Consider the following 22,567-nt stretch of genomic DNA (forward strand, 5'->3'; position numbering starts at 1 on the left):
TACGAAAAAATGCCGGAGGGAAGACAGATTCACAGTAAGATCAATACAGATCACAGGCGGCCGGTGGAACCTTAATTGGGGAGGATGGGCTATTAGTAATGGCTGGAACGGAATAAATGGAATGGTATCGAACACATCAAATAAATGGTTTCCACGTGTTTGATACAATTCTATTCCCTCCGTTCCAGCCATTATTATGAGCCATCCTCCACTCAGCAGCCTCCTGTGATACAGCTCAAACAGGAGAGGAGGTCCAGACCAGGGATCTACCTATTCATGGTACATTTGGAGGATACAGCTTTTGATGACGCCCATGTATCTGTCCCAAATCATCTGGTGCCTGACGAGAGAAGAGATGAAGTATTACAACAACATTAATGACTGTATAAACACACACACACACACACACACACACTAACCTGAACGTGCCAAGACAGTGAGCGGCATTGGTGTAGTGAGTGAGGAAGAGTGTGATCTCTGCCACTGTCCATCTATCATATCGACATGGCTCTATGATCTAGGAGAAGAGGAGGAGGACATAAGGCTGTTAGCTGAGATTTCTCAATCTTATCAGGACAGGGGAAAATAAACTTAGTCATAGGAAGATAGTCAATATCAGGGCAGTAGACACAGAATCTATTCCACAGAAAGGTCCAACTGAATACTATACCAACAAGATTTTACCAAAAAGTACATCAGTACATTGCCAGATATACTTCACAGCCATCTTTACGATCATGTCTAGTTTGTTTCTACAATCTATAATGCCAAACAGCGGAATACACTACAACAAGTTTTAGAAATATCTTAAAAGAGGAATTGTCACATACAGTACCAGTCAAAAGTTTGGACACACCTACTCATTCAAGGGTTTTTCTTTATTTTTACTATTTTCTACATTGTATTAATAATAGTGAAGACATCAAAACTATGAAATAACACATATAGAATCATGTAGTAACCAAAAAAGTGTTTAACAAATCAAAATATATTTTATATTTGAGATTCTTCAAAGTAGCCACCCTTTGCCTTGATGACAGCTTTGCACACTCTTGGCATTCTCTCAGCCAGCTTCATGAGGTAGTCACCTGGAATGGATTTATATTAACAGGTGTGCCTTCTTAAAAGTTAATTTGTGGAATTTCTTTCCTTCTTAATGCGTCTGAGCCAATCAGTTGTGTTGTGACATGGTAGGGGTGGTATACAGAAGACAGCCCTATTTGGTAAAACACCAAGTCCATATTATGGAAAGAACAGTTCAAATAAGCAAAGAGAAATGACAGTACATCATTACTTTAAGACATGAAGGTCAGTCAATACAGAACATTTCAAGAACTTTGAACGTTTCTTCAAGTGCAGTCGCAAAAACCATCAAGCGCTATGACGAAACTGGCTCTCATGAGGACCGCCACAGGAAAGGAAGACCCAGAGTTACCTTTGCTGCAGAGGATAAGTTCATTAGAGTTAACTGCACCTCAGATAGCAGCCCAAATAAATTCTTCACAGTTCAAGTAACAGACACATCTGAACATCAACTGTTCAGAGGAGACTGCGTGAATCAGGCCTTCATGGTCGAATTGCTGCAAATAAACCACTACTAAAGGACACCAATAAGAAGAAGAGACTTACTTGGGCCAAGAAACACGATCAATGGACATTAGACCGGTGGAAATCTGTCTTAAATTTGAGATTTTTGGTTCCAACCACCGTGTCTTTGTGAGACGCAGAGTAGGTGAACGGATGATCTCTGCATGTGTGGTTCCCCCGGTGAAGCATGAAGGAGGAGGTGTGATGGTGTGGGGGTGCTTTGCTGGTGACACTCAGTGATTTATTTAGAATTCAAGGCACACTCAACTAAGCATGGCTACCACAGCATTCTGCAGCAATACACCATCCCGTCTGGTCTGCGCTTAGTGGGACTATCATTTCTTTTTCAACAGGACAATGATCCAAAACACACCTCCAGGCTGTGTAAGGCCTATTTGACCAAGGAGAGTGATGGAGTGCTGCATCAGATGACCTGGCCTCCACAATCACCCGACCTCAACCCAATTGAGATGGTTTGGGATTAGTTGGACCGTAGAGTGAAGGAAAAGCAGCCAACAAGTGCTCAGCATATGTGGGAACTCCTTCAAGACTGTAGGGGCCTCCCAAGTGGCGCAGTGGTCTAAAGCACTGCATCACAATGCTAGCTGTGCTACTAGAGATCCTGGTTCGAGTCCAGGCTCTGTCGCAGCCGGCCGCGACCAGTAGACCCACGGAGCGGCGCACAATTGGCCCAGCATCGTCCGGTTTAGGGGAGGGTTTGGCCGGCAGGGATGTCCTTTTCCCATCGTGCTCTAGCGACTCCTGTGGTGGGCTGGGCGCATGCACGCTGACGCGGTCGCCAGGTGTACGGTGCTTCCTCCGACACATTGGTGTGGCTGGCTTCCGGGTTAAGTGGGCATTGTGTCGAGAAGCAGTGCGGCTTGGTTGGGTCGTGTTTCGGAAAAGACGCATGGCTCTCGACCTTCGCCTCTCCCGAGTCCGTACGGGAGTTGCCGCAATGAGACAAGACTGTAACTACCAATTGGATACCACGAAATTGGGGAGAAAAAGGGCAAAAAAATATATATATAATAAAAAAAATTAAAAATCATAGACTGTTGGAAAAGCATTCCTCGTGAAGCTGGTTGAGAGAATGGCAAGAGTGTGTCATCAAGGCAAAGGGTGGCTACTTTGAATAATCTCAAATATAACATTTATTTTGATTTGTTTAACACTTTTTTGGTCACTACATGATTCCATATGTGTTATTTCATAGTTTTGATGTCTTCACTATTATTATACAATGTAGAAAATAGTAAAAATAAAGAAAAACTCTTGAATGAGTAGGTGTGTCCAAACATTTGACTGGTACTGTATGTCATAACACGTTCATTGGCTATTAGAGGTGTACCTTCTCCACAAGGTCGATGAATAAATCTCTGACATCTTTGGTATGTGTAAGTTTAGATGCAAGGTTTATCAGGGCTCTAGAAAGATTCTGTGTTCAGAGAGAGAGAGAGAGAGTGAGGTAGGAAGAGAGAGTAAAAATACATTCTTACAACCTAACAGATTGAAATTCCTTCCATTTTGTCTTATTTCAGTAGGGGGAGGGATGTGGGATGTTCATTTCAATCTGAATAGGAATCAAAGTCTGAAATGTTAGACTATTTGATACCTATTACACTAGTTTCATATAACTTTGATATATTTTACTGTAACTTATTAATTCATCATAATTTAGACACTTTGAATTGAAATTAACTATTATTTTTCATGCATTGGCAATATTGTACTTCACTGCTGGTTAAAAACAACTCCAACTCTGATAAGTGCATTTCTTAGTCTCTGTACACATTAATAGCAATTATCAGTTAGTTGCTCACTTTGAAGTTAACCTCCATCAACTTGTAGACTTTGATCTTTCCCCGCAGAGCAGCACACACCAGGCTAAGAGAGCGAGGAGAGGAGAGAAGAGAAAAAGAGTCAAGAGGGGGACCAGCAAAGACATCAAAGGCTGAATTGTTTTTAGAACTCTCAACATTAACCCACACAAGCATTTTCCTACACGTGTTTACACCCATCGTACATTTTATGTTGGTCCATCATGTCTTTGTCATTAACCAAAACCTTGAGATCTTTCAGTTCATGCAGAAACTCTTTCTCCAGGTCAACATCCATATCCTCCATCATGCTATCTGTGAAGAGAGAGGGGAAAAAGTAATGGGATATGGTGCTAGAAAGCCAAGTACGTCCAGCGTTGATACCTCATAAAGCAGGGGTCTCCAACCTTTTTTTTAGCATGAGAGATACTTAAACATTTTTTTTTTAATTATGTTGTGAGCTACTCATTTTTCTCTAACTTAAAAAAAAAAAATGATTTCCTCATTTCCCCTGCAACTCTTTCCGGGGTCCTTATTTGTATTATTTTTTCATTTACCCTTTATTTAACTAGGCAAGTTAACTAGGATTTGAACCAGGGACTGTAGTGGCGCCTCTTACACTGAGATGCAGTGCCTTAGACTGCTGTGCCGCTCGGGAGCCAATTGTACAAGAGAAAGTAGTGCACTATGTTCTCTGTCAAAATACCTGGTAAAATAATGGTTAACAAAAAAACTCTAAGGGGGTCCCTATAAAATCTATTTTTTTCCCCCCCAAATTCAGTTGTGTATTTTCCTGGTTTGGGATTTTTGGGGGTTTTCACTCTCAACATTACAATTGTTCATAGAGAAACAACGACATTGGATGTTCTGCATTGATGTCAATGCTTAAATCACAACATAATACCATTTTGTGGGGGTCTTGAAGAAAAGTAACATATTTAGATTTGTGAGTCTAATTCCCCTTTAAATGCGCATCTGGCCCTTGTTCTGTACTACTGCTGCTCATTTCATGGCAGAATTTGCAAATAATATACAGTACTTACTCATGACATACCTCTGCCAGGTAAGCCTATATCACAGTTAACATTTATTTGAGAAGGTTTTGGGTAAAGTATTTCTGTCAAACCACAAGATGGTTATCACATCAACTGGCTACTAGGGATGGGCATTTCGAGTCTTTTCTGTGAGCCGAACCATTTGGCTTCGTTCACTTAAAATAGCCATTCATTTGGCTCCCAAACGACGTTAATCTCTCATTTGAAGCCTAAAACGTTGCCTAGCATCATGTCATATCGTGAAATGTGAGTTCAAATAAATGTTTACCTGACCAAATTATTAGATTGCCTGCAAAAAAAATGTAAGATAACATTTTACACACTGAAAAAATTAGCGTGAACCACGATGAGGCTCTCTCCTCACTATAGTGTTATTGCACTGAGGAATTACCATCTTCAGAGAACGTTTTTAGAATTTATCTGCAGATAATCGATGTCTGGAGCTCAAATAGTAAAAGTATGCAAATCAGGGAGCCAAATTAACTTATTTTTCACATATGTGATTCAGCTTCTGGCGTTCACCAAAAAGAGCTGTTCAAAAAGAGCTGTTCGTGAACGAGCCATCACTACTAGCTACAAAAGGAGTGATAGACAAATGCCGGCACCACACAGACCTAAAGGGGCAATATTGATGGAAATGAATTGGCAGATATTGTGTTAGGTTTGGCTTTTTAAGCCAATAGTGACTAACCAGGGGTGGGATCATTTCTATGTTAGATAGTAGCTGGAAGCTTGCGGTGTCTGATAAGTTATGACAGTTTGCGGTGGAACACAGAATTGTTTGGCGAGCTACTCATAAGCTACTGGTAGCTCGCAATCGATCTGTTGTAGACCCCTGTCATAACGTAACTACTTCCACGGGCCAAATAAAACTGTTTTTGACAAGAGCTTTGGGTTCAAATAATTATTTCTACGATATGATTTTTTTCCCCCGGGACTGACTTCTTTGCATTGTGTACTACATTTAGCTGCACTGTGCCATCAGTGACTGGTCAAAGAGTTGCATCTTACCCACTGCTCCTATTGTCCAGTAACTGATGAGCTGGCCTGCACAGAAGGCAAAGTCTTGGAATGAGAGGTACTGTAGCTTCCTCTTTCCTGTCTCAAAGCGGCTATTTGCAAAAAACACAATGGCAGCATAGTCCCTGCAGGGATAGAGAAAAAAGTGAGAGGGAGGCACAGTAGGTTGGCAGGCCTGAACCCAAGGAAACTAACACAGGCAATTATCCTTTTTTCATCCATCATTCTATAAACCATTAAGTCAATTAGTCTACAAACATAGACCCATGTATGCTATTCCCTGTGAATATATAAATATTACTAGAGTTATGGTTGACAGATCTCTTTCGCTACACTATTTCTGTTTCTCCTTCCTTACTCCTCCCACTCTGTTCTTGTATCCACCTTGCCAGTGTGTCGGAGAGCAAGAAGTGATGCTGTATGTTCTCCACTAGTGGGCCCTTGAGCTCCTCCACCACTTTGAACACCCGCTTGAAATTGTCAAACTGGAGAAAAAGACAGTAAGACGGACAAAGGGACAGAGAGACAGACAGACAGAAACAGAGATGTGCTTCGTGTTGGTATGCTCTATATCCAATGGCTTTTGTACTTCTGATCATGACCTCACTATAAAAGCCCCACGGTTGGCAGGCAAATCCCTCTGCATGACAGTGCTTAAACTGGACAGATAATTCAATTACAGAGCAGTGCTGTCCAGGTAAGGTCCTGGCCTGTCCTTTTCCATTTAAGCTGCTCTTGAGTGTCAGGTTCTTCTCAAGCTGGGAGTTGTGTGTTAATACAGTCAGGAGTCACGCTATATTAATGTAGCCGCTTCTCAATGAGTGTGGTGTTTGAGTTAGTCTCACCTGTCTCCTGCAGCTCTTCAGTGTGATCCCTGTTTTACAGCTGATGTCATCCAGGTCCTTTTTGGTCCCTTTGGAGAGCTTTTTCCCCAGCACCTCTCTGGCAAACACACTGTCAAATTCATAGTACCTGCAGAAAATAACAACACACTGGTTAGCTCTAAAACATGGGGAGGAAGGGCTAATAAACACACACACACACAGTATTTGCATATGGTCCTGAGCAGTGGAGGTTCCTCAGAGAAAGAAGGGGAGGACCATCCTACTAAGTGAATTTCACAAAAATAAAAATAGAGAAACATAAAAGCTTTCCTTTTTGGATAAAACTATACTAAATATATTCACACCTCATCAAATAACTGATTAAAACACATTGTTTTGCAATGAAGGTCTACAGTAGCCTCAACAGCACTCTCTGGGGTAGCACCATGGTGTAGCTGGAGGACAGCTAGTTGACTTTAATACAAACACTAGGAGGCTCATGGTTCTCAGTAATTACACTACATGACCAAACGTATGTGGACACTTGCTCGTCGAACAACATCCAAATTCATGGGCATTAATATGGAGTTTGTCCCCCTTTGCTACTATAACAGCCTCCACTCTTCTGGGAAGGCTTTCCACTACATGTTGGAACATTTCTGGGGGACTTGCTTCCATTCAGCCACAAGAGCATTAGTGAGGTTGGACAGTGATGTTTGGCGATTAGGCCTGGCTTGCAGTCGGTGTTCCAATTCATCCCAAAGTGCTCGATGGGATTGAGGTCAGGGCTCTGTGCAGGCCAGTCAAGTTCTTCCACACTGATCTCAACAAACCATTTCTGTATGAACCTTACTTTGTGCATGGGGGCATTGTCATGCTGAAACAGGAAAGGGCCTTCCCCAAACTGTTAGAAGCACAAAGTTGGAAGCACAAAATCATCTAGAATGTCATTGTATGCTGTAGCGTTAAGATTTCCCTTCACTGGAACTAAGGGGCCTAGCCCGAACTATGAAAAACAGCCCCAGACCATTATTCCTCCTCCACCAAACTTTACAGTTGGTACTATGCATTCTCCTGGCATCCACCGAACCCAGATTCGTCCGTCAGACTGCCAGATGGGGAAGCGTGATTCATCACTCCAGAGTACACGTTTCCACTGCTCCACAGTCCAATGGTGGCGAGCTTTACATCACTCCAGCCGACGCTTGGCATTGTGCATGGTAATCTTAGGCTTGTGTGCAGTTGCTTGGCCATGGAAACCCATTTCATGAAGTGCCTGATGAACAGTTATTGTGCTGATGTTGCTTCCAGAGGCAGTTTGGAACTCGGTAGCCACCCGGCACAGCCAGAAGAGGACTGGCCACCCCTCATAGCCTGGTTCCTCTCTAGGTTTCTTCCTAGGTTTTGGCCTTTCTAGGGAGTTTTTCCTAGCCACCGTGCTTCTACACCTGCATTGCTTGCTGTTTGGGGTTTTATGCTGGGTTTCTGTACAGCACTTTGATATATCAGCTGATGTAAGAAGGGCTATATAAATAAATTTTATTTGATTTGATTTAGTGAGTGTTGCAACCGAGGACAGATGATTTTTACGCACTTCAGCACTCGGCGGTCCCGTTCTGTGAGCTTGTGTGGCCTACCACTTCACGACTGAACCGTTGTTGCGCCTCCATATTTCCACTTCAGAATAACAGCACTTACAGCTGACGGGGCAGCTCTAGCAGGGCAGACATTTGACGAACTGACTTGCTGGAAAGGTGGTGTCCTATGACGGTGCCACGCTGAAAGACACTGAACTCTTCATTACGGGACATTCTACTGCCAATGTTTGTCTACGGAGATTGCATGGTGGTGTGCTCGATTTTATACACCTGTCATCAATGGGTATGGCTGAAATAGCCAAATCCACTAATTTGAAAGGGTGTCCACATACTTTTGTATATATAGTGTATGATGACATCCAGAGGATGTCCTCAAACCTATCAGAGCTCTTATAGCATGAACTGACATGTTGTCCATCCAATCAAAGGATCAGAGAATGAATCTAGTACTGAAAGCATAAGCTACAGCTAGCTAGCACTGCAGTGCATAAAATGTGGTGAGTAGTTGACTCAAAGAGAGAGAAATACAATAGATGAACAGTTTTGAACAAATTAATTTCTTAAACAATGAAGGACAAGCAGGAGAGAGAGAGAGAAAGAAATAAAGAGAGCGAGGGAGAGATATACTGTAGCTATATTTTGTAGTGTTTTTTTCTTCTTCATTTACCTTTCACTTCCTTAGCTAATGCAGCAAATTTAGCCTACTCAACAACCTGACTCAAACAGAGAGGAATGCTATTTATGTTAGCTAGCTGGCTTAGGCTATCCAACACGGCAACTCTTCCAATCAAGGTAAGCTTTCGGTTTTATTAACTTATTTCCAACGGGGCCCGCCAGTGTAACTACTAAACTGCTAGCTATAACATTACACTGTACTGCGTGATTGTACACATGGATTGGATTGTGGATTAACTAATGTGTTAGTTCTAGTTTTTTGACTATAACGTTAATGTATTGACAACGATGTAGGCTGTGTAGCTTTTAGCGGACATGGTATGAAGGTTTGGCTTGGAGAGTTTTTTTGCACCTGGTCACAGACAGTTGTTGTGTTGTGCCCTAAAGTCCACAAGCGAAGGGGAAAGGTGAGAGGAGGAGAATACATAGATGCGAGAAGGAATTATACAACGAGCAAAGTGATGATGCTGTATGTGGCTGCTTTGAAAGTGAACTGTGTTTGCGGGTGATCAGGGGTGTATTCATTCCACCGATTCTGTTGTAAAACGTGTCTTAAATGGAAGGAAACAGAATGAAACTGGGAGGGAACTACCTGAATTTGTCCAATAACTGTTTAGACTAATGATTACACCCCAGATCAGCTAGAAGCAGTATTGAATGAGTCACTGTCTGTCACCTTGATTACTCTGTGTGTCTCTCGACCTGTACACCTATGTGATAAACGTTAATTTGTAGGCTAGGTTGTAGTAACCTCATGATGGGTATAGGGAAAATGTTTGTATCATGTAGTAGTCTGAACCTATCAATGTTACTTACACTGAGCTGGGTGAATGGAATATGAATGACAGTCATATGCTGTAATACAAATATGGCCATGCTCATTAAAACAAATACTCCTCCCTAATCTTGAATGGCACCAACCACCACTGGCCCTCTGTCTATTTCTAAGTTTCCACACAAATTGCCCTTGGCTTTGGGAACAATAACAATTTATGGAATTGAACACACACCTTTCAATGAGAATTCTCTGGTTCTGGGCCGGGATCTGATACAGCAGCTGACTGCCCAGTTTGGTGGGGGAGTGTAAGAGACGCTCACACATCTGGAAGGTTCTAAACTGGTCCATGGTATCGCTGGTCAGCACCTCTGCATTTGCCTCATATTCCAATAATGCCCCCTCATCCATCCTCACCTTCACTGCATCACTCACTGTGGGAGAGCAAGGCAGAGATGGGAGAGAGACAATAGGATGTAGATGATGTCACGGTCTGGTCATTGTCATTCTATTGTGTAGGCATCTGTGATTTCAAAACAAATAGGTAATATTCATACAGAAAAATCAATATATTCCTCTGTCACACAGTGTCACCACAGCGCAGTGTCACCACAGCCATGTCATTCCAAAGTCTCAACAAAATAGGATAGAGACAAACCTGTGAGGCCATCCAACCAAAGCTGATAGACTTCCATATCCATGATAGTTGTGTTCCCCACAAACACATCCAGTTCCATAGACATCTTGTAGGCTAATGAGGAACCAAAAAGACTGCAGAGAGTTCATTTAAGAACGACTATGTCGAGTAGTTAAAAAGAGTAGTCTACACACAATCAGAATGATCTTGGTAGCCTTTTATATCTACAGAGCACCAGGTAACCTGGCGGTTAGAGCGTTGGGTCAGTAACCTAAAAGTCGCTGGTTTGAATACCCGAGCCAACAAGATGAAAAATCTGTCAATGTGCCCTTGAGCAAGGCACTTAACCTTAATTTGCTCCAGGGGTGCTGTACAACTATGGCTGACCCTGGAAAAGAACACATTTTACTGCACTTATCCGGTGTATGTGACAATAAAAAAATATATACATTATGCCTCACTACTGATAGACTGCAAAGTGGATCCACTGAGGGTCATGTTTCTAGGTGAAGCTGGCACAGATGACCCATTTAAAAGGGTAGTCACACCGGGTCACTATATTGTGCCATTATGTAACATAGCCATTTTAGGAATAACAAATAATTATACTTTACCTTTAACTATTGTTATGTATCTGTCAAGTCGAGGGGAAACCGTAGCCAGCAAATATATTGCACCAGGCACCGTTTGGGTAAACAGCATCTGCAAACGCGTATTATTTATTGCGCAGTTAAAACGTTGGGTTCTGCAAAGAATTAGAGTAAAAACAGCGTATCGAATTTGCATAGACCTGCATTCAATAGAACACTGCTTAAAAACGCTATCCTTATTGTGAAATAAAAGCGAAACGACAGATGGGGTCGCTGACAAGTAAATTGTGTCTCCTCTCAAAATCCACAACAGAAAGCGCAACTTTGTTTCTCTTTGCTGGATATCTCTAGAGAATAGCACATTGGATACAAGGCACTTTACTGCCATCTACTGCTGTGGAGAAATAGTTTTTTTCCGGGGGTGGGTTTGTACTGTTTTCTAGCTAAATATCACTGGACGAGTTATTTGAAGGGAAGTCTTTATCGCACGCAATATGACGGGCACTGCCCATTGTCCTGAAATTGACAAATTTATGGAACGTTCCATGGTTTTGAAATTAGCAAAATGCTGGGGCTGTCCATGGTGCTGAAATCAGCAACGTTCCTATGTAAACAGTTCAAGGTGGGAGTGTCTACTGCATGGGAGATAAGGTAGTGGGTTGAGAAGGCGGTCTAGGCCAATATTTATAGTTGTTCCATTATATTTGCCTAAACTAAACACTCTATGAGTACGATATATTTCTTAGGTGACTTGAGCTGGTTTGTTCCACAAATCTGTATGCGCATTGTTTCCTCTGTCCAAATATTACTGCGCGTTTATCTTTCTGTGGACTGGACTTGAGCGCCACCCTGGCGAAAGTGAGAAAATACCGTGTATTTTTACATCAACATTAGCCTACTGGTGACGAATTTTTAAGAGCCATTTTATTACGCGCTTCAGAAGAGGCATCTATACAAATCGCATAAAACGCTACATAAAACGCTCGTTTCACTTCAAATCGTGAAAATGACAATGGCAGAGGCAATGTGGGCAAAGGCTTGTTTTGCAAGACATACTCGGTAGCGTTGAGGATCAGAGCACCACAATTGAAATCATCATTTTGTAAGCATTCCATTACCTATTTTATTACTGTTTCTTATTTCCCAAATTGCCATATTTTCCATGCATAGTCGTTGAGCCGCACTCGCATGACACAAAATGTGCAGCAACAGCGAGATTGACAACCGAGAGCTCTCTAAAATGTCCGACGAGGATTTGATGTCATTCTCCAAAAAAGACATCTTGGCCAGGTTACGCCAAGAGGAGGCCAACAAGATGACAGCCCTTATACAGCGAGGGCGATTAATTAAAGAGGTTAATAAACAACTGCAGGAGCATTTACTCGAAATCAGGGAACTCAAAGTAGTCAATAATAGGCTTCAAGAGGAGAATCAAGAACTGCGAGAACTATGTAGTTTCCTGGATGATGACAGAATGAAAATAAAAACGCTTTCCCGAGAGTGGCAACTTTTTGGACACAACGCAGCCAAAGTGATGCGCGAGGACGTGGGTGGACATCTGAAGAAGTTAGCTGATTTGGAACGCGTGCAAGATGGATTGGTAAAGGAGAATTTCGATCTCAAGGAACTGTGTGTTGTTCTGGAGGAGGGTTGTGTCAGCAGAGGTGATTCCAGTCCTGGCGGGTCGTCCGAGTTGAGTTTACAGTATTTTGTGGCCCGGGACTTTGGAGACGGAAGTTCCAGCGCTGGGAGCATCGGTAGTCCAGATCCTCTTCTAGTCTGTTCCCCCGATGAATGAGATGGTATCAACAAACTTCTTCTATCAAATATAAAACATGTTGTTAATCTCACCTCAGGTCACATAAAAGGGGAATGGGTCGTTTTTATAGTCTATGTTATAGATTTCTAGCAAAATATCACAGGCCACGTTCTTATCGCGCATTCAATATGACGGAAGCTGACCATGGTGCTGAAATAAGCAACATACTGTACATCCGACATGGGACTGCTTTATCTCGAACTGTTTTATATTGACTGTTGATGGGAATTTGTATTCTTCAGTTCTCTTTTATTAGTTTGCATGGCACATGTTCAATCTTCCCTTGCAGTTTTCCGTATTGTTCTTCACACAAATAGTGTTTATTTTCCCTCCCTCCATTCATTCAATATCACTTTTCTCTCTGAATATGAAAGCATTATCTATCCTATCCTTTGAGCTGGTTAGCCTTTTCTAAGTCGTGTCTGTGCCCCTTATAGCATGTCATAGTATTTGTAATACAAAAAAAACGAATTGTCCAAAACTTTATTGTAATGTGAAAACCCTATTGTTTTTACCCTGTTTTGATTAAAAGATGACAATAATGATCTGTAACAGCTTGTTGTTTTTACATGACCCCCATTTGGGTAGATTAGAAGCAATAATGCATGATGGTGATGTTTTGAAAAACCCAACTCCCAGTCTCCCAGTTGTAAGACTTTCTTAGGATGAAGTGGATGAAGGAGGCATTCATTATTGATCCAGGACCAACTTCAGGTGCAAGGTCTAGGCCAATACATGCAAGATATTGGGCTTGTTCAACATTGCAGCTGACTCTGCAGGTGACTGCCAACTGTTTGATCTACAAATGACCATGCATCATAAATAACTACTCATTATTATTTGTAGATCATTCAGTATGTTCAGTGACAGCTGTTGGAAGTGGAGTAAACGATGTGGAGTGGAGATTGCACTCAAAAGGGAGATGGGGGCAACTGCAGTAACTCCTCAATCTCAATGGGGATTGAGGGCAACTAGTCACTCCACCCGGTCTCAGTGAGGGGGGTGTGTGGGGAACTGAGCCAGCAGAGATTATCTAATGTTATATCAAACTCATAGCCAAGTCAAATATGTATGCCTTTTAAGATCTACACACTGAATAAGGCTGCAAAGCCTATATGCAATATATTTGCAATATATTTTTGAGTGTGGACCCATCATACCTTTTTGCTAAAATCATCTACTATCAGATGCAGATTTTAGTTACAGTTACAACAATCTTCATCCCAGAGTAAAAATATTGACTGAAAATGTGTATTTTTGGTTTGGAGGTAGTGGATAGTGTTGAAAATGGTCCACTTCAATGCACTGGAAACATATATATATATATATACTGCTCAAAAAAATAAAGGGAACACTTAAACAACACATCCTAGATCTGAATGAAAGAAATAATCTTATTAAATACTTTTTTCTTTACATAGTTGAATGTGCTGACAACAAAATCACACAAAAATAATCAATGGAAATTCAATTTATCAACCCATGGAGGTCTGGATTTGGAGTCACACTCAAAATTAAAGTGGAAAACCACACTACAGGCTGATCCAACTTTGATGTAATGTCCTTAAAACAAGTCAAAATGAGGCTCAGTAGTGTGTGTGGCCTCCACGTGCCTGTATGACATCCCTACAACGCCTGGGCATGCTCCTGATGAGGTGGCGGATGGTCTCCTGAGGGATCTCCTCCCAGACCTGGACTAAAGCATCCGCCAACTCCTGGACAGTCTGTGGTGCAACGTGGCGTTGGTGGATGGAGCGAGACATGATGTCCCAGATGTGCTCAATTGGATTCAGGTCTGGGGAACGGGCGGGCCAGTCCATAGCATCAATGCCTTCCTCTTGCAGGAACTGCTGACACACTCCAGCCACATGAGGTCTAGCATTGTCTTGCATTAGGAGGAACCCAGGGCCAACCGCACCAGCATATGGTCTCACAAAGGGTCTGAGGATCTCATCTCGGTACCTAATGGCAGTCAGGCTACCTCTGGCGAGCACAGAGGGCTGTGCGGCCCCCCAAAGAAATGCCACCCCACACCATGACTGACCCACCGCCAAACCGGTCATACTGGAGGATGTTGCAGGCAGCAGAACGTTCTCCACGGCGTCTCCAGACTCTGTCACGTCTGTCACGTGCTCAGTGTGAACCTACTTTCATCTGTGAAGAGCACAGGGCGCCAGTGGCGAATTTGCCAATCTTGGTGTTCTCTGGCAAATGCCAAACGTCCTGCACGGTGTTGGGCTGTAAGCACAACCCCCACCTGTGGACGTCGGGCCCTCATACCACCCTCATGGAGTCTGTTTCTGACCGTTTGAGCAGACACATGCACATTTGTGGCCTGCTGGAGGTCATTTTGCAGGGCTCTGGCAGTGCTTCTCCTGCTCCTCCTTGCACAAAGGCGGAGGTAGCGGTCCTGCTGCTGGGTTGTTGCCCTCCTACGGCCTCCTCCACGTCTCCTGATGTACTGGCCTGTTTCCTGGTAGCGCCTCCATGCTCTGGACACTACGCTGACAGACACAGCAAACCTTCTTGCCACAGCTCGCATTGATGTGCCATCCTGGATGAGCTGCACTACCTGAGCCACTTGTGTGGGTTGTAGACTCCGTCTCATGCTACCACTAGAGTGAAAGCACCGCCAGCATTCAAAAGTGACCAAAACATCAGCCAGGAAGCATAGGAACTGAGAAGTGGTCTGTGGTCCCCATCTGCAGAACCACTCCTTTATTGGGGGGTGTCTTGCTAATTGCCTATTATTTCCACCTGTTTTCTATTCCATTTGCACAACAGCATGTGAAATTTATTGTCAATCAGTGTTGCTTCCTAAGTGGACAGTTTGATTTCACAGAAGTGTGATTGACTTGGAGTTACATTGTGTTGTTTAAGTGTTCCCTTTATTTTTTTGAGCAGTGTATATATTTTTTTTACATCTACACAGTTTTTTATTAATATCCATATCTTATTTGTTGTCAAATTAATTACAAAAAGCCATCAAAGATTTTGTAAACTTAATGGTTTATGTTCAGAACATAAGGTGAATGCACCAATTTGTAAGTCGCTCTGGATAAGAGCGTCTGCTAAATGACTTAAATGTAAATGTAAATGAATTCATTCCAATCAACACCATTGTACTGACACAATGTTGCATTGACAATGGGGGACAAGTCACATTGTTATCTTGACACACCTAGAAAAATCGATATGCCCCAACTGTAACATCAAACAGTTTGGGATTATTCAGTGTGCCTTCTCTGTCCAAAAGAAAGTAGAACTTGTGATCTTTCACCCTGAGGGGAATGAAAGTAGGAGACTCTTGTCTGTGGGCGTAACAGGCCACTTGTGACAAGGGTACAGTAATTCTCTGTCCCTTGTTTGGTCCCAGGGGTGACTGTGTCGACACGGTGACCATCCCACCCCCCTTATGTAGAATCACCTGGCTGACAGAACGCCGGCAGAACAGAGCACCAAGTCCCATGATCCCTCCACCTAAGAGAGAGAAAAGTATTAATACAATCACACAGGTATAGGTGCCCCAACTCATAATACTGCCAGTCTTCTGCACATTCAATTCTGACACTATAATGCCACATACCAATAACAAGGCATGCCAGTGTGAATCCATATCTCCAAGCATTAGATCCCAGGTTCATATCGAAACTCCAAAGTCCGGCCAAGCCAGTAGTGGAGACATGTCTCCCACCAGAACCACTTCCACCAGTGTCTCGAAGACCAGTAAAGGCAAAGTGGGCCAGGTATGTCCAGAAAAGAAACTGACCACCACAGAAGACTGCTAAGAGGCGAAAGAACCTTGTTCGGTCGTGCTCAAACAGAATCACGTCTTTTGCAACTGCTGTCGATGTAGAAAGAGGGCGGGAAAGAGGCACCTGTTGGTGCAGTTTCTTCATAACATGAAAGTACCGTTTTTGTGTGTTGACTCTTGAGCGGATTGATAACAGACCAAAACACAACGTATCTGTTGCCCATATAGCACCCTCTCTCCCCAAACTGTATGCTACTCTTATACGGCTATATAGGTGGCCATTGCTCATGCCAGTGCATGTCGACGATGGTGAAGGTGGATGTGATGGATGGCTCAAGATCTCTCTCGGTGTCACTTCGCTAAGGTTCCGCAATCGCGAAACGTTTGATAATCGATGACGTACAAGACTAGACCAACACTTCGATATACCGCTAAACAAATACTGAAATCCCATTATTCTTACTGTCAGTTTTTTATGGAACCCTTGGATTTTTTTTCAATCAGAACATAGCTGGACACAAGCTACATAACTCGTTTGCAGAACGACGCCATGTTTAGATGTCTACGGAGACTGCAGTGGCACAAAAAGTAACGTCGTGGCGAGCAAGCATGATAGCTTCAAAGATGGTGGATACATAAAGATGCCTTACTCAGGCCGTTTACCGTTGAAAAAAATGTCACAGTTCCGGTCTACTTAAGGGGTGGTTCTCCCATTCACACCAATGCAATAGCTGCTGGGTCTGGTCTACTTAGTTCATTGACTGTATATAAGAGCCAGAAAAAATGGACTGAGCTGTTATCGCTTCCTCTTCCGTCTCTGATAGCGGTCTCATCGATAGGCCTACTGGTAAATTAGGCCATATCAGGCCTAATATAGCAGGCCTATGTCGTGAAAAATCTTATATATCAACACAGCGAATTTAAGAGAATGTATTGTTTTATAGCTACAATTATCATCCCTTCATTTTATCCACAGAAAATGTGTCACAAAGCTATAGTCTTGCTCATCTCACTCAGTAGACTAGCCCAATGTATGGATGTGTGGAAAAACTGGTGTTGCTATAAGACAACGAATGAACACCTCCCGTAGTCACTCTCCTTCTCCTTCTCGCTCTCTCAAGTCAATTAAAAAAGCCATTATTGGCATGGGAAACATATGTTCACATTGTCAAAGAAAGTAAAATCGATAATAAACAATTGTGAAATAAACAATCCGAACTGAACAGTAAAGATTACACTCACAAAAGTTTCAAAATAATAGAGACATTTCAAATGTTATAATATGGCTATTTATAGTGTAACAATGTACAAATAAATATGGGTTGTATTTACAAGGGTGTTTGTGCTTCACTTGTTGCCATTTTATTGCTGCTGTGATGGCACACTGTGGTATTTCACCTAGTAGTTTATCCTCTCTCTCTCTCTCTCTCTCTCTCTCTCTCTCTCTCTCTCTCTCTCTCTCTCTCTCTCTCTCTCTCTCTCTCTCTCTCTCTCTCTCTCTCTCTCTCTTTTTTACTCGCTTTGCTCTGGTTTGAGTCTGTCGTTTATATTGCACAGCAAATACTCGTCTGTCTTGGTCTAGATTAGAACGAAATGCACTAATGGCCATATATGGAGATATAGATGCCGCGAACCGCAGGGTGTGCACGAGGAGCGCATAGGCCCTACTGCCGTTCATTTCCTTATTTGGAAGTGAGTTTAGCCAACCTTCTCATTGCGAATGAATGACTGATGTATCGGAGAGAGAGACACGTCAGTCCATGTGTCTGTCAAAAATGCATACAGTAAATTGATTGTAAGAGACAAGTTCGATTGGACATACTTTTTAAAAGCTGATTTAATGCGCGCAAACTTTTCTTTTCACCATATAGATCATTAGGGATTTAAAAAAGTATGTTCTTAATATAGTCTAGAGACGTAGCTATAAAGCTCAGTGTTCTTCTATAACGTTATTATACTCTTTTCTATATGGACATTGAGTGTTACAGTCTAGATCTGTAGTTTAGCCTACTGAACGTCGTTCAAGTGCATACTGTGATTGTGTCAGTGTGTGTTCGGGGGGAGGGTTATAATGAAAATACAATTCCCATGATACTTTGGGTTGACACTTGCTCCCTTTGTTCTGATGCCCGTCAGGCGCGTGTCCGCCGCTCAAGTGTGAGCTCAACAAGAAGAACGAACATTTCATTTTCGACTCAGACGCTGATACACGAAAGACCCGACCATGGTAATGTTACTTTTATGGTTCAAATAACTAATTTCGTTATCCTACATATACAACCCACCGTAGTTGTTTTGGGGAGGGGTAGTTAGCTACTTGGCCCGCTGATTATAAAATGAAGTTATTTATTTCCCCACCATAGTTTTACAGTCGATGAACATTGGCCACCTTGCTAGCTAGCTAACAGCCCACATTTGGTAACTAACTGTTAGCTTGGCTAACCTGCCTCAACAATTAGCATTTAACTAAACCGCCATTTGTCATTCATGGTCAGAGTTAACTAGGTATCACCTGGCCCCTCGGCATTTCCACTCAACCATGACCTAACAGTATCACTAGTATTAGCTAAGCTAACTCGGCCTCTTGCTAACCGGATGGCTAAATTAGCTAGCCAACTAGGTAGTATACGTAGTTAGCTAGATGACTTCAGATGGCACAGTTATGTTAGCAAACGAACGGTACGCTATCCACCATTGGTGTTGATTGGAATTGACAATTGCTTTAACGTGACAATTGTATGTTTGAGTAAGACGGTGCTAGACGAGTGTCGGATAGGCTAACGCCTCACCCACTAACATTTACTGCCAGTTAGCTAGTACCGGTAGCTAACGTTACATCCCGTTTCAGCCGACCCCACCCTTAACTGCAAGTACAAGGAAGTGTGCCGTCAAAGCTTGCTAGCTACCTGGTAATGTTCGTAGATTATGACATGTCAATGGATTTTGTTCAATGGTATGTTATTGTTGACTGCGTATGTTTACTTTAACAATTTCGGCGACAGTTGTTGAGAATGATTATTGAGAATTGGTTAGCAGTTCCATCAAACTAGGAAGCCATGGCATTGAACCCTGACACAATTTCCTTCTCCCTTGACTTGCGCTAACAACGGCACGCCAGTGTGTTTCTAACACTCAAGAGTATGGGTTTCTGCTTCAGCACACCCACCATAAGAGTGAATGTACCAAGCGCTGTAACCACTGCTTTGGGGAAGTGGAAATGCAACAACTTCCCAATGCAAACACACTGTTCGTTTGCTGGTGGACATCCTGTTTCATATGCCAGGGTGTCCACCCACTCTGGGTGACAACATTTCACTTCCTTATGTTAAAAAATAAATGTTATCAAGACAAATGTAATTCTACATGTTCTGAATCGTTCAGTGGGGTATTTCTCTAACATATAATTAACATAAAAGTGCATCAGATTATAAGCACCTAGCTCTGTTTAGAGAGCGGTGCAGCTTTATTGAAAAAACGTTTGATCATTTTGTGGTTGGTCACAAATAGAAAAATTAGCATGACACTAGCTGAATTAAATGTAAAACGATTTCGGGTATGCACAGTGCTCTGTTGACATTTCGGAGATACTGTTTTCGAGAAGCCTTCAAAAAATACACGAACTTCGCGTTAATATGAACAGCATATACCAAAATGTCTCAATCGATATGTCTTACCTCTTATTGTTTTATGACTAACAGATTTAAGAAAGATAACGAGTTCAATGGTAAACCTGTCAGGTGCCTTAATTCTCACTCAGCATCCAGTCTGGCTAGCACGATGGTTTTCCCCCCTGATTTATTACCACTTTTTTTCTCTGGCCTCCATTGATTTAGTTGCCATAATTTTGACCATCTTGTAAGGGTAATAACTCCCAATACATTTTGAATGGATTATGATAAGATGCATGAGGTTTGGAACATTGTTTTTTTCAGAGGATTATCTACATAACATTTTATCCATTGGACACTCTACATATGGTCTTAGTTTAGTGTATTCTTTCCACCTTGGTTATAACAACATTCTAGCTAGTTAGCTGCAAGCAACCAGATCATCTTCATACCACTGGAAATGGAACTGAAATGTATTTTGTTGAGATGAATATTCTCTTTTCAAAGTTTTCCCTGGCTCTTTTTAGACATTGTTTTGGAATGCAAGTGGATGATTGTGAAAATGTAGGGTATGTTTCGCTTAGTCAGTTTGTCCAAGGTATTGATTTCAGGAACAGTAACTGCACCCTCTGCTGTCTTTGTTTGCTTGATGAATAATTATCTTTTGTTCTGACACAACCCTCTGAGTTTTTTTGTTTGTTTGACTTGTCTTTTGCAATTTTGAGAGAAAAAATAGAGTACTTTTGGCACTCAACATCCTTACTTGTATTTCAATAATTCAAGGACTGACCTGACTAACAATTGTTCCAAATGTTTTCTTTTAACTGTAAAGTCAACTCCTCTGAACAGTGCAAGTGTGAAATGATTATAGTGATTTATCAACATCCTTATCCCAGTGTGCCCACTAACAGTGTTTGCTTAATGATTAGTTGACAGGCTGAAGATATCAGCAATCGTTTAGTCTGGAAAAACAAGCCATTTAAAGCCCTGCAAACTGTTTTAAACTTCAGTCCAAACATGCAGACCAAAGCTGAGAGATCGCATTCATCAACCTCTTGGGTACATGATGCATTCAACTCTTTTTCTCCTCTTAGGCCTCTGGGGTGACAGTGACTGATGAAGTTATTACAGTCTTCAATGAGATGAAGGTCCGTAAGGCCCAGGCGAACGAGGATGAGAAGAAGAAGAGGAAGAAGGCAGTGCTGTTCTGTCTGAGCGAGGACAAAAAGCACATTGTCCTTGAAGCAGGTAAAGAGATTCTGACTGGTGATGTGGGTACCACCATCGCAGACCCTTACCTGCACTTTGTCAAGATGCTGCCTGCAGACGACTGTCGCTATGCTCTCTATGACGCAACCTATGAGACCAAGGAGACCAAGAAGGAGGACCTTGTCTTCATCTTCTGGTGAGTGTCAACTGTTAAGCACTGGGTTTAAGTCCATTTAATTTGATTACAACTAGTCAATTCTGCTGATATAAAGACAGAATATTTTGGTAATATTTTCTGTTTCCTTTTTATCTCAGGGCCCCAGAAGGTGCTCCACTGAAGAGCAAAATGATCTACGCCAGCTCAAAGGATGCCATTAAGAAGAAATTCACAGGTGAGCTTAACTTTTTAGGTTGAAAAAAAATCTAACTGTGAAGAGGATTAGGGTGCTTTCATTTGTTTTGTTTTTTTTCTCACATTTGACCACTTTGCTCATTTCTAGGTATCAAGCATGAATGGCAAGTTAATGGTTTGGAGGACATCAAAGATCGGCGCACCTTAGCAGAGAAGCTTGGAGGCTCATCAGTGGTCACCCTTGAAGGTGGGCCTGTATAAATCCACTCTGTCAACTGAGGCCTACAGGGAAAGAAAAAAACAGAATTTAAGTCCCAGGTGTATGGCTGTTCATTCCAGAATGAGAAGGAATTGGGTGAGGGGGGTTTTACAAATAAGTACAAATAAGATGGGGTAGAGGGTGTCTTGTTGTGGGGAGAAAGATCAAGTATGCTATTTCATGGTTTAAAATTGTGGTTATCATTCCACTTCTCACAATGAAGAACAAACATAGACAAGTCTCAATTTGTGATGAAGGATTATGACAAAATAGATGAAGATTTGTGTCAACATTTCCAAGATTGTCCTTGCAATTTCCAAACTAATGAAGAACAAAATGTGGTTTACACAATGAAATCATTAAGGATGATATTTTTTAAACAGATGAAGACTGGGTATGTCTCTTGTATGATGGTGTATGGATCAGGCAGAGCAAAGAGAAACTTGAGTGAAAAATCTAAGTTTATTGGTCACACAAACAGTTTAGCAGGTGTCATAGCGGTGCAGCAAAAGTACTTGTTACTAGCTCCCAACAATGCAGTTGTTGTGGGTAAACTTGTCAATTTATGCACTTTGTTCACACCTCATTTATTTGATGGTAATTCCTCTATTGACAAATTTATTCTTTAGCATATCAGTAGTTAAAACTAGGTTTATTTTCCAATATGCTTCCCGTACAAGTAGAATTAAAAAACGTAACATTATTCCAGGAAGTTATTATTTCTAAGACCTTTCAGCAAACAATTGCTGTGTACAAAAATGCATTCCTTTTTTCTTGATGAAATTTCAGAACAGCTTAAACATAAATTGGTTGAGGGTTTAACAAGATGGAGTCAGGGGTATGTAGTAATGTTGGTGGCTCCAGTTGGAAGAAGCCTATGAGAGAAAGTAAAGCGTGGATGGATATATTGTGGGTGTTTTTGTCTCCTTATGTCTAAATAAAGAAAATGCACTTACATTTACTAGCGTTGGCTGTTGCATTTTTT

At 41.9% G+C, this 22,567-nt stretch overlaps 4 protein-coding genes across 5 annotated transcripts; 2 read left to right on the forward strand and 2 right to left on the reverse strand.

The window, feature by feature from the left end:
• Positions 1-240: 240 nt before the first annotated feature.
• On the reverse strand, positions 241-11,349 carry LOC106563507 (acidic fibroblast growth factor intracellular-binding protein B). Of its 2 annotated transcripts, XM_014129159.3 has the most exons (11): positions 10,606-11,349; positions 10,013-10,105; positions 9,590-9,788; positions 6,328-6,454; positions 5,867-5,967; positions 5,474-5,607; positions 3,614-3,722; positions 3,411-3,474; positions 2,939-3,025; positions 420-517; positions 241-340 (listed from the first exon to the last, which is right to left on the reverse strand). In XM_014129159.3, exons 1-11 carry the CDS (start codon positions 10,967-10,969, stop codon positions 271-273), a joined length of 1,446 nt encoding a protein of 481 aa, XP_013984634.1. In that variant the 5' UTR covers positions 10,970-11,349; the 3' UTR covers positions 241-270. The 2 variants fall into 2 exon arrangements, with proteins under 2 accessions (XP_013984634.1, XP_045545986.1); XM_045690030.2 differs by lacking the exon at positions 10,606-11,349 and having other exon boundaries at positions 10,013-10,582.
• A 438-nt stretch (positions 11,350-11,787) lies between these two features.
• dipa (Delta-interacting protein A) lies at positions 11,788-12,944 on the forward strand. Its single transcript, NM_001146455.1, is given in 1 exon segment — positions 11,788-12,944. A coding segment is annotated over 1 exon segment (558 nt). The 5' UTR covers positions 11,788-11,821; the 3' UTR covers positions 12,380-12,944.
• Positions 12,945-15,390: 2,446 nt separating this feature from the next.
• On the reverse strand, positions 15,391-16,750 carry tmem223 (transmembrane protein 223). The gene is made up of 2 exons (XM_014129158.2): positions 15,987-16,750; positions 15,391-15,880 (listed from the first exon to the last, which is right to left on the reverse strand). The coding sequence occupies exons 1-2, from the start codon at positions 16,606-16,608 to the stop codon at positions 15,582-15,584; spliced, it is 921 nt and encodes a 306-aa protein (XP_013984633.1). The 5' UTR covers positions 16,609-16,750; the 3' UTR covers positions 15,391-15,581.
• A 1,522-nt stretch (positions 16,751-18,272) lies between these two features.
• LOC106563505 (cofilin-2) lies at positions 18,273-22,543 on the forward strand. Its single transcript, XM_014129157.2, has 4 exons — positions 18,273-18,381; positions 20,857-21,167; positions 21,287-21,363; positions 21,472-22,543. Exons 1-4 carry the CDS (start codon positions 18,379-18,381, stop codon positions 21,582-21,584), a joined length of 504 nt encoding a protein of 167 aa, XP_013984632.1. The 5' UTR covers positions 18,273-18,378; the 3' UTR covers positions 21,585-22,543.
• Positions 22,544-22,567: the final 24 nt, after the last annotated feature.

This window comes from Salmo salar, chromosome 11 (assembly GCF_965601325.2).
Source record: "Salmo salar chromosome 11, fSalSal1, whole genome shotgun sequence".
Taxonomy (NCBI): domain Eukaryota; kingdom Metazoa; phylum Chordata; class Actinopteri; order Salmoniformes; family Salmonidae; genus Salmo; species Salmo salar.

What these genes read in the sequence shown, in the direction of transcription:
- LOC106563507 (XM_014129159.3), bottom strand. Translation starts at nt 10,969, where the DNA reads ATGGCAGTAAAGTGCCTTGTATCCAATGTGCTATTCTCTAGAGATATC. An exon ending in CTCTCCGACACACTGGCAAG is followed by an intron (nt 5,608 to 5,866) that starts GTGGATACAAGA and finishes CTATCCCTGCAG; the next exon opens with GGACTATGCTGCCATTGTGT. An exon ending in ATGATGGACCAACATAAAAT is followed by an intron (nt 3,475 to 3,613) that starts GTACGATGGGTG and finishes TCGCTCTCTTAG; the next exon opens with CCTGGTGTGTGCTGCTCTGC.
- tmem223 (XM_014129158.2), bottom strand. Translation starts at nt 16,608, where the DNA reads ATGGGATTTCAGTATTTGTTTAGCGGTATATCGAAGTGTTGGTCTAGT. An exon ending in ACTGGCATGCCTTGTTATTG is followed by an intron (nt 15,881 to 15,986) that starts GTATGTGGCATT and finishes TCTCTCTCTTAG; the next exon opens with GTGGAGGGATCATGGGACTT.
- LOC106563505 (XM_014129157.2), top strand. An exon ending in GACCTTGTCTTCATCTTCTG is followed by an intron (nt 21,168 to 21,286) that starts GTGAGTGTCAAC and finishes TTTTTATCTCAG; the next exon opens with GGCCCCAGAAGGTGCTCCAC. An exon ending in CATTAAGAAGAAATTCACAG is followed by an intron (nt 21,364 to 21,471) that starts GTGAGCTTAACT and finishes GCTCATTTCTAG; the next exon opens with GTATCAAGCATGAATGGCAA.